Consider the following 11954-nt stretch of genomic DNA (forward strand, 5'->3'; position numbering starts at 1 on the left):
CTGGAAGAAAACCTGATGGAGTCTGCAAAAGATCTGAGACTGGGACGGAGATTTGTCTTCCAACAAGACAATGATCCAAAACATAAAGCAAAATCTACAATGGAATGGTTCACAAATAAACATATCCAGGTGTTAGAATGGCCAAGTCAAAGTCCAGACCTGAATCCAATCGAGAATCTGTGGAAAGAACTGAAAACTGCTGTTCACGAAGCACGTCCATCCAACCTCACGAAGCTCGAGCTGTTTTGCAAGGAGGAATGGGCAAAAATGTCAGTCCTCGATGTGCAAAACTGATAGACATACCAAGCGACTTACAGCTGTAATCGCAGCAAAAGGTGGCGCTACAAAGTATTAACTTAACGGGGGCTGAATAATTTTGCACGCCCAATATTTCAGTTTTTATTTGTTTAAAAGGTTTGAAATATCCAATAAATTTCGTTCCACTTCATGATTGTGTCCCACTTGTTGTTGATTCTTCACAAAAAATTACAGTTTTATATCTTTATGTTTGAGGCCTGAAATGTGGCAAAAGGTCGAAAAGTTCAAGGGGGCCGAATACTTTCGCAAGGCACTGTATGCACGACCTAGATTCAGAAGACTAACTGATCTCAGGTCAGTAGCCTATGCAAATGTTGGGGCGTGACAAAGAGAAAGACTAGAGCCAAATGAGGAGGAGCTGCAATAGTTGACGTCAACTATGGGGCTCGTTGAGATTCGCCCGTTTTCAGAGGCAGTTTCAAATAGTGAGATTTGCAGAGAAAAGAGGTGTCAATTGGATTTAGAGGTTCTATGTATGTCCTAGTTACCCACTAAACTGTCATTATTCAACTATGACAAGGTAAAATCAGTTTTGCATTCTATCACTCCTTTAATGAGTATGGTCTCAATAGCTACTTTCAAGTCTTCTACATTACAGCATGATGTTCATTTATTAAATTATGGTCCCATTTATTTTAAAATATACAATAAAGTAGGGCATGCTTTAGGGTGTGGCCACACGTCTACCTGTCAATCAGGACAGAGGCTTAGCACTACTAACCGTGACACTATGTACATTGAAGATTTTTCCAGTCTATGACAAAAACACATACAATTGCATCTGCATATTGGAAACCAAAAAGTTTTTATTCATCATCTTCTGATACAAAAGTGTTTTTAAATAACAAACAAGTTTTACATTTTTTTTCACTTTTACACAAGGATAAATTAGCAATTTCTTTATAATACATTGATGACATCATCAAGACAATGAGTTTTCTACAAAAAGGAACCGTCTGAACCTTAAAGGCTGCGATCAGTGTTGGTAACTGACCCCCAACCTTGATGCATATCTGGGATTCTCAAAAAGCATTTACAAATCCGTATTACTAGTGGTTCTCAATCTTCATTAGGCTGTGGCACACACACAGCATGTTTCAAGGCACAAATGTTCAGTGATTGTTTGGAAAGGTCACCTGAAGCTTGACGCGGTCATACCAGAGTAGACAGCGAAAACGTTTCAGAGGAAAACTGCATTAGCTCAGAGAGGGAGGTAGTCTGAGGTTAATTTAATTCACTGTAACTCAATGTAATGTTTGTTTGATTTTGGAAATGTAATAAGTGTGCCCTGGTATGCTGGTTTGAGAAACACTGGTTTTCAGGGTTCTAGGTTTAACCAAAAACCACCAAAGGATCTTTGAATGCACTAAGAGTCCTCTTACATTTAGCATATTTTAGAAAAAGGCAGCACATGCTTTAAAGTAATTTTCTGTGCCATTCTAAACATCATGGTAAAAAATACCTGTCAGGCTGTGTGAGGCACTATCTGGTTTCAAATGACACACAGTGGAGCAAAGCTCCAAACCATTCAAGCCCTTATACATTTAAACAGCCCAGAATCAAATGTTTTTGACTCTACTGAAATGTACAAGGCATAATGTGAAACACACCCCACATATTATACATTCAAAGACTCACTGAAACGCAAGAGCTTTGCTAGATTGTCAGGCAAATATACGGTGCACAGGACCAGTTGCGAAATTTGGTGAGTGCAGCAGTAAGACCCGGAATAACTTATTGTAAGTAGAGCTTATAGTACATTCTATAAGCAGTTATAGAGAGGAACTGCAAGATTAAAATGTTGTAAGATGCCGATTATCAACAAAATGCATCGCTAGAAACAATGAATTGAAATCTTGTCTCTATCATCCATGAAATTCTGAAATGTAATGTACAATAATCTTTTCCAGGGACGACTTGATTGTCTGGGAAATGAGCCACGATGCAGTAGACAAGTTTAAAGAGAAACAGGCAGGCAGTGGGCCTATGAGAGCATCAGACACGCAGACAGATTTGCAGGCAGAACAGACACGCTAATTAATAGTGCCACTTTCATTGTGCTACTGTGACGGCCTTATTGAACTTAAAGGATTTAAAAAGTGACAAATACATACGAACGGACTCTTATTTAGTAATCATAACTGCTGGTGGATGAGATTCGTGGGAACTGATTCCTATGTGTGTATACCTGCTGCATATATGTGCACATACATTTGTCTGTGACAGTTATTTGTGTGTCTTTTGGCAAGTGATTGTCTAATAACCTTATTCTTCAACATGACTTGGGTCCGATGTTTTCATAATAATCGCATAATAAAAATAATCTCATTGTTTTTCTCTGTCTTGCTTTCACAATATTTGTTAGAAAGGTGATTGTGAATTTAACCGCGTACGAGGTATTTATTCTGCAGCGTTCACATTGAAAACTGACCAAACTGTTTAAGGTTCTCTGCATATTAATATAATGAGTAAGGATTTTTTATTACATCACTGCTGTCCCTGGTAATGCACTTGTGACAAGCACAGACACTTCACATATTGTATAGAATTATAGTGCATTATTACAGCTTAGAGCTGGTTTCCCAAAACAATCTGAGAAATAAAATCACCTGCTCTTTTATATTGTACAAAGGGTAATAATTTACAAAAATGCATAATATTGTTGTTCAAATGTAAACACATCACAGATTTAAGGCCATATTTTATATGTTTTCGTCAGATTTGAATAACTTTTGGTCTAGAATTTCATTTAATATTTCCCGTGTGGACGTAAAAACCCCACATGGACTCAAGCTGTCAGATGCTTTTGGGAAACGTCAGCTTTCATCTGTATATTGTCTGCACCAGGACCCTCCAGTGTAAAATTAAAAACTTTAAAAGACCCTCAACGGTATAAGGGTTACTGTATCCAGCAGGTTCAGTCTCTTCTGCTGAGGGCTCTGGAGAAAAGAGAGGCAGAGAGGTAGACGTGGTGCTACACAGCTTATTGGCGTGTCTGGTCTGCATATTGATGCTCCTTTTCCGTCTCTCTTTCTCCTTCATTTTTCACTTTCTCTATCTCTCTGGGCAAAGGAAGTCAAACAGAGGAAGAGAGGCTACTGTTGCTACTTATGCACGACCAAAATTCTCCACTTTTCTCCTCCTTAGCCCCTGTTAGAGGCAGTTAGAGGAGGTGAGGCATGCTTGCAGACTCTCAGCGAGCTTTTACGATGCCATTACATCCAGTGGCTTCCTTGAGAAACTCCTGCTAGTCCCTCTTGTTGCTTTTCTCGGTCCTCTCCATCTTTCCTTTGGCAGAGTGAGTTTTTGTTAAGTGACAGAGAAGCAGGTAGAAGTCCATTCCTGTCCGTTCTCTCTCTCCTTCTTTTCACACCACCGTCTCGTTACCTTTGCCTGGTTTGATCCAGCCCTCGCCCGGTGCCCTCTTGCCCCCTCGGCTCGCCCTGCTATCCCTGAGCAGGCGGGCAGAGCAGCGCTGCCAGGTGTGGAGGGTTTTTGCTGACCAGATCCACATGCCTGATGTGATGCCTACGAGCAGTGACATGAAGATTCGAAGCATCTCTGATGCCACGTATGAGTCCCGGGTGCTGGCCCTGAACTCCCCCCAGTGAGAGAGCTGGTAGAGGTAACAGCCAATGACGGTGGACGCCGGGACGGTGTAGAGAACAGAAAACACTCCGATCTTCACCATTAAACGCTCCAGCTTGTCTGTTTTGGCACCGTCCTTCTGCAGATTGGAGCGGATCTTGAAAAGAGCCACTAGGCCAGCACAGATAAACAGAGTGCCTGAGGTTCAGAAAGGGAAACGATAGTAATATAAGGACCATCAGATAGAGAAAACATAATGAATGTTGCATAAAGCAATAAAAGGATTATGTCAATGAATGAATGTGGCGTCTTAGTAGGATTGGGCATCAATAAACGGTTCCAACTTGGAATAGTTTCAAAAATTACAATTCCAATGGAATCAGGTTTTTTTTTTATTTGTGGAATTGTTTTGAAAATTTTGTTTTTAATCCAATCGGCGGTTCCAAATTTTACACACGCAAGTTTTGGTTTCCATAGTTGCCACCATACTTCCAGGCACTTGTTGTTTTGCAGCCATGGAGCACAGTAAGCGTTGCTCGCATGTGGCTTTATTTTACGTTGAAAAAAAGCCAGGTAAAACTGTAAATCACCAATGAATCAAAATAATATGTTCCTCTTATCTGTGAAAGAAGCATGTGACCCGTTTCAACTCCACCCCTTAAAAAATTGGAATCGAGAATCCATAAGAACCGGAATCGAAAGGAAGAATCAGGATTGGAATCAAAATTGTTAAAATCAAAACGATGCCCAACCCTAAGTCTGAGTGTATAAAATATAGGCACAAGCAGTTTTACTAGAAAGAGAAAATCCCATTCATCGATCAACTAATTGCACTATCCTGTTGTAAGGAATTACCTATTAGAAGGTATGTGGCAAGTGGTGCTACCACAAAGCCTGTGAGTGCCTCCTGCTGCTGGTTGCCAACATAGCAGAGTCCAGTTAGGTCGTCTGCATCGACCAGTCGCATAATGAGGATGACGATAGTTTTAACGGCCGGGATGGCCCAGGCTGCTATGTGAAAGTAAGAGCTGTGCATTTCAATAGCCTCATGGCCCCACTTCAGTCCAGCAGCCAAGAACCAAGTGAGGGTCAGGATCACCCACCTGAAAGAGAGAGAGAGAGAGCAAGAAGAGTGAGAGAAGAGGCAAAACACTGCTCATATGTTCAGTTATCAGATTGCCTTTCTGATCTGGCATTCATTTTTCGTAGTGAATAGCAATCACATGTTTCCTGAAAACAAGGCTGAGGCACCATCGGGCTGCTGTTTACTGCTAGAGTTGCTCGAAACTTAACTTTGCCCTCTATGTAACTTTTCTTACAAGAATCCCTCTGTTGTAATTAGCTCATCATGAGATAGTAATGAGTTACATAACAGAGGGTTAAGATCATGTTTTCGGAGAGTGAAGTCCTTGGGCTTTTCAGTCTGCTGCTCTTAAAAAAGCAAAGAGTGAAGTCTAACAGGAAAACAAGGGCAAATGAGGGCAAAGTGAAAAGGAAGAAAAGAGCTGTGACAGCAGTGTGCTTCCACTGCAACTGAAGTGCAGCATGCACTCAAAAAGTGGCATTTTTACAAAAGCTGCCTTTGTATGTGGAAATGAATCCATCTAGTACAGAGGTTATGAGACAGGATAGTTAGACTTTAAAGAAAACAGGATGCATGTCTTGTGTTCCAATTGTTCCCCCAAAGTCCATTCACAACGGCTGATGACAATGGGACAAAGACATGAAACATTGATATGATAAAAAGTGTGCGCCTGCGTTTGTTTGTACGAACCAGAGTGAGGAAGCCATGCCAAAGAAGTAGAGCAGGAGGAAGACTATGGCACAGCCGGTGCTCTTTAACCCTTCTTGTACTAGAATTGGTACTGCGGTGGCATCTATGTCACAGGAAACACGCTCCCTGCCCAGAGTCAAACGTACCTGCAGGAAAGGACAGAAAGTGGCAGGGGGAAGAAAAAAAGGATTTTTTATTAATAAAAGAAAAAGACATTAAGTCACATAATCTGTCATTCTCATTAAACCAGACTGAAAATGTGACTTTTCCATTTCAGTATACAAATATACAACATAATATTCACAAAATATTCTATTTTAAACTATGTTTTATTTATTGTTTTTATTTTACTGATTTTTTTATGTTTTTTTCTTTATTCTCCCCAAACAAATGAACTTCAAAAGGAAAGTGTAATACTGAATCTCCCACTTACCAGGTAGGCAACGCTGTACAGATTACAGCACATAGATAGGAAGATGATGGGCCTCTCAGGGTAGGAGAAGCGCTGTGAATCCAAAAGAAAGGTCAGGACGGTCAGAGTGGTCGACAGGAAGCACAGCACGGCCCACACCGCCATCCACGCGTCTGTGAAGACTTTGGCCCCTCGTCGGTAGAGCCCACTGTCGTAGCCACACTGGAGAGTACAGGTTTCGGTCTGTTTTAACCAAGTATACTGGTCAGGTTCAGATCCCAGTGCCTGACACTCCTCCTGGTGGGGAGGATGGCGGACAGGCTGATAGGGCGGGTCTTCGTCCCCCGGGCCCTCCATGCACATATGGTTGTGGTCGTTTTGAGGTGGGAAGAGGCTGCAATTGAGCACCTGGAGAAGAGACATGATGGGAAATGGCGTTGTGGTAGCTTATAATGGCTGCGATACATCCTTTTAATATATTGTGCTCATTTACATAACACTTTTTCCTAAAAGAGAGTCCTTTGTCTTAAGACTTTTGGTTTCGAATATACTGTTTTTCCAATTCACTCAACCACATCCTAAAGTTATATACATGCACGTGATGATGTGACTCACCTCGGGCCATATAAAGCCAAACTCGTGGAGCACCGGGAGGCATTTTCTCTTGACGGACAGACACATGCTACCACACGGACCAATGGGGATAGGAACCTTGTCTGTGCACATTGGCACATAGACTGAGCACAGGAAGAACTGGAGAAAAATAGAGATAAAAGATAACAAATTGAACATTTTGCTCTCAGTACGTTTTACAACATCATGCCATGTATGTATTCTTTAATGAGATTTAATAGCATACAGTGAAGAGTGAGTGCAGAGCAAAAATTATTAAATGAGCTTAGACTGATGATACTGCAGATGTGTTGTGTGTGTATATATTCATGTAAGAGCTATTCTATTTTTTATGGAGAGAAAAAAAGAACAAAAACATATTTAGGAGTGAAGCAAGAGTGAAAAATGACTATATACCAAACTCAACAATTCAGGTGAAAAGTGCAGTAAGAATGCAACTGTAATTAATTATTGTGTCATATTTCAGTGCACTGCTTTTTAGACTTTGATCCAGTGAAGTAAAAGCAAACTGTGAGGCAGAAGGTAAATCATCTAAAGAAGTGGAAAGTGAGTACCCTGTGGGCCAATCTTTCTATATATTACAACAGGATTACACCTTGTACTCCCACATGTGGATCCTCCATCTACTTGCATATACCACTCACTATCCTGCTGCTTTCTCTGCCTTTACTTTCAATATATTGCATCACCTCTTCTAATGTTGGGTTTCTTTTCACTTCTAATAAGAAACGCCACGACTTGGGTCAAGACTCTAACACTAACCTGCTCCAAGGTTGCACACACAACTCTACGTCTTTAAAAACAATCTGTGGACTTGACAACACTGAGGGCATGTGCCATGTAATGCTCTATAATCCCCCCTAATCCAAGGCTCAGTTTTCTCTGTCCCATGGCAATGGTTTTGAAATAGATATCCATGTCAGAGGTTATAAAGATAGTGAACAGTCTGAAGTCACATTTGACTCTTTGAGGGGGCAAAGATGTGAAGGATAAGTACTCTGGGGTTATAAAAGGTTGCAATTTTAGGTGATTTCATGCCTTCACAATACGGATGCACAATATATCGGGTTTTTTTAATCATCATCGCGATACCAACTGGCACAATGACCATATCGCGAAAGGCTACGAAATATCGCGAAAAACACAGATAGAGTGTTAGATGAAGTTAGATGAAAGAAAATATCAGAAACTGCATCAAAACTGCACTTTAAAATGTATCCGTCATTCTTTTTTTAGTGAACTGTCACTTTTTTTAGTGTAGGCTTTTATATTCAATTCAATGTTCAATAAAAGAATGTTGGAAATAATTTCCTTTCATTCAACAAGCAAGCAGAAAGGCAGAACTGAGTGCACTTTAATATCTGTTTATTTATCGCAAATGATATCGTTAACAACATTATTGCATATTTTCCTCGCGCAGCGCTACTTCACAGTGAATTGTGTTTGAAGCTGGAGTGTGAAAAAGCAGCAGGCTTGTGATATGAAAATACACAGAAGTTTCACTTCAGGTAAAGGAATCAAACACACTCCATAGTTTTGGATGGGGTGATAGCAGACATAACTACTTGTTAAAGTAGAGGGGTTGCTACCATTTTTCATTTCAGAAATACCTAAATATTTAACTGCCCATAATGATAACAAATTGTTTTGGGCTTGCAGCCTTGATTCAGTGATAGCTTGAAATCAGCCCTTGAATGGAGCCCAAATTAAATCCAAGAAGGATTGGGAAATAAATACACACATACACATTATACTTTAACTCTCTTTTCTCTGAGAATTTATTTGCTAAGTAAACATAAAATGTGTGACTCTGTGCACCACATTAATCTTATGCAATAAAACTTACAATGATGAATAATTTGTATAAGGATAAAAAAAATAAAAATAGGCAGGCTAATCATGTTTCTACATTCGCATTATGAGTGTAAATCATATTAGAATGACCCCTCACTGTGTTACTAAAGTATGTGATCTGTTCGGAGTTTCGGAGTCAGAGAGAAGAACCTGTAAAGTGAATTTGTTACACTGTTCTCTGATCAGTATCTGGGTTGCGTAGCAGCTTTATATCTGCAGATAGAACAGATTGGCTGATCTGAAGACGGTATTAAGTTTCTCACTGCAAATAGAGAATCTTTCTTCTCAAACTGAACCAGTTGTCCTGAGTAATTTGCTGTTCGATTATACAATTTTAAAGGTTAACAATATAACAAAGATGCCCTATGTGTGAGTAGAGGTTTTGTTTTATGTGATTGTACATGATTCAATAAAAATAAAATAAAAAGTACATTAAAGCAGAAAATTATTATTATTATTATTATTATTAAACTAGATACAATACCATTCTGGATATTTCTCACAGTGAATTATACCAACGACAGTAATATAACACATTCTGGGTGTTTTCCCCCCGACGGTTGGTAACCTTAGGCTGTCCCTTGGCTGCTAAAAACTGCTCCGGTTACTTGTCAGGAAGCCTCCCATTAGAGCAAATGCTAGGAGATACGGTTTCCCCTTTCCTCTCTCTTTAGCGCGCCTGTGTGTGTTGAAGAGAGAGGGGGCGGTGGTAGGGGGGGCAGCTAATTTTACAGAACAATTTTCAGTTGGAGGAGGACAGTTTGGTTTTATGCTGCAGTTCCTCTTAGTTCTGTCTGGCTGTCTCACACATGGACACAAATCTCTCTTAAGCACTCATTAATTTGCCATGTCAACATATTTTTACCCCTATTCCCAAACACCTGTACACGAAACAAATCACTGAAAAAGAGTAATACAATTAGTAGGTAGAAAGCACACACATATCCAGACAGGATAGTGGACACTTTTTAAAATAATAACACAAAGGAGCATCTGGGAAACTGTTTTCATGTCTATGTATTCAGATGTCTAGGTACTGTATGTTCGCGTGGGAGAAATGGCATATCCAAATAAAGAGATGTAATACATGTAATGTCAGAAAAAGTGAACTCGATTCATCTGCAATTTAATTTCTGCTGTCTAGTCTTACAATTGTAGTCTAAAGTAAAATCTTAAAGACGAGGAAGAGGACCAATCTAATTTTTTCTTACACGGCAAACAAGCAGCATTTGTCTTAGGACACTGAGGGCACCATTGTTAACAAGGAGAGAGTACAGTATATAGCACTGAAGACTCAGCTGTTGCTGTGTGGGGCATGAACTCAGAATGTCAACAGACAGAGGGGGCATTTTCATTGAAATTAGCATGACATCCTGGCACAACAGAAAGGAAGGCAGGGACCCCTCCACTTATTTTTACTCTCTGTGGGCCAAACTTTATTATGCCCCTTATTATCACTGGCACCATCAGTCTGACCAGTTCACTATTGCTGGTTGCTCCCTGTCATGTGCTCTGGGACCACACTCTGTTCCCCTCTACACACACACACACACACACACACACACACACACACACACACACACACACACACACACACACACACACACACACACACACACACACACACACACACACACACACACACACACACACACACTATGTCGACTCAGCCATGCCTTTTTTAAGTCCAGGATCAGTGTTCCTAAATTTGTGCACCAGCCTCAGTGTCTGCTTTTAATAACATGCAGTCTATTCTAATATCAGTATATATTTCTCACATTATCCCAGTACCTTAAGTTGACTGGAGCAGCCGTACTGTATGAGCGGTGTGAACGTGGTCAGCTGCAGCTCGGCGTCCGACTGCAGCACGTTGCCGACCAGATTGGGCATCTTGGTGACGTTGTAACCGAGACCCTGGCACATGCTGATTCGGATCGGGTCGCAGGTCATTTCCTCCACCTCATCGCCGAAAGCCTGCACCACGCAGAGCGGACCGACCAGCCCGGACAAGACGAGCAGTGCTGCCCCGCTGAACGACACCATCATCCCGGGCATGGTCACCGCGACACTGAGCGGCTGTCGTCTGTAAATATTGGCACAGGTGATATCCCCCCTCAGACACAAAGTTAGGTTCGGTCGCCCTGGAAACTGCTGCGGGTGTAGTCCAGCAGGATTGGAGCGCGTGTAGTCCTTGCGTTTTTGGATGCTATAGTATCCAACTCAGAACCATTCAGTAGAGTAAAATATCCAGAAAGCAGCCGTGAATCATTGCGAGATCTGTGCGTAATCAAAACTTAAAAAAAAAGTTTAAATAACGTCTGCAGTTTAAAAAAAGCAACCTACATTAGGATACATCCCGCAGTCCTTGCGTTGTTCCCCGTTAATAACTCCGTGTGGAGAAGCGCAGCGATACAGAGCTCTGCTTTTGCGCCTACTGCCTGCAAGATCCAGCTCTAAACTTTATTGTGTCTGTGAGGAGAGACAGTTTTGCCCGTCCAGAGGGGAGCCGACCAATCCGTGCGCGGGAGTTTGGTTTCCCTGGCCAACCCCTGACCAGGAGGGCGGGATCTAAGAGAAAAATAGAAGAGCAAGCATCTCCTCCCCTCTCCCTCTTTCCCCTCTCCTTCTTCATAATTTTCTCATCTTCTGTCTTCTTGTTTCATCCTATTCTGTTCTTTCCTCACTGTGTTCCCTCCTCTCCTCCTGCAAAGAAAATCAACAAGCGTTCCCCAACTAATTCTGACAATATCCAGAACCTGTATTTAAACTGGCTGATGTGGCTTACATGTTTTTATTGGCCGTATTTTTTAGAAAATAAGCATCTGAAAAGTTGATTTTTCAGTTTGAGTGTGTTTTTTATTTTATATTTAAAGTTCCTTAAGGTCTTTTAAGCCTGTCTGGAACTTCACCACAGGTTCCACTCTCCCTCTTTAAAGGCCCGTCAGCTCTAAGTGCTCATGACATTGTAATTGAAAGTAGGGCCTTAAGTGATGCTGAAGCATTGGAAATCTGTTTTGCATTGCAATGAATGCACATACTTGACAGGTTTTGTTAACTCATGGCACCCTGGGAGAAGACTTCTCTTTTACAGCATGAAACTAGCAGTGAAGTGTTGTTTTGGCTTTTCAGTGTTGTAAAAGTGGACTTGGGTTTGGGTTTGTTGCAAATATTTCAGAAAGAGGAAAGCTCAAGACATGTTTGATTTGTGTATTCTACCAAGTCATTTGTACAATTTGGAGGCTGTTAAAGCATCTGTCTTGTGTAATTAAACTCAATTTAAGAGCTCCACGGACCTTTTCAAATACCACACATACCTGAAACATATTCTAATGTCACTTTGCCCAGACTTTAAATGGAACAAGATTCAAATACGAT

At 41.0% G+C, this 11954-nt stretch overlaps 1 protein-coding gene across 1 annotated transcript; it reads right to left on the reverse strand.

Annotated features, from left to right (window-relative positions):
- Window positions 1-1100: 1100 nt before the first annotated feature.
- Window positions 1101-11036, reverse strand: fzd4 (frizzled class receptor 4). The gene is made up of 6 exons (XM_039785702.1): window positions 10371-11036; window positions 6708-6845; window positions 6114-6500; window positions 5681-5826; window positions 4762-5009; window positions 1101-4104 (listed from the first exon to the last, which is right to left on the reverse strand). Exons 1-6 carry the CDS (start codon window positions 10632-10634, stop codon window positions 3686-3688), a joined length of 1602 nt encoding a protein of 533 aa, XP_039641636.1. The 5' UTR covers window positions 10635-11036; the 3' UTR covers window positions 1101-3685.
- Between the last annotated feature and the right edge of the window lie 918 nt (window positions 11037-11954).

Source organism: Perca fluviatilis, chromosome 2, assembly GCF_010015445.1.
Source record: "Perca fluviatilis chromosome 2, GENO_Pfluv_1.0, whole genome shotgun sequence".
Lineage (NCBI taxonomy): Eukaryota > Metazoa > Chordata > Actinopteri > Perciformes > Percidae > Perca > Perca fluviatilis.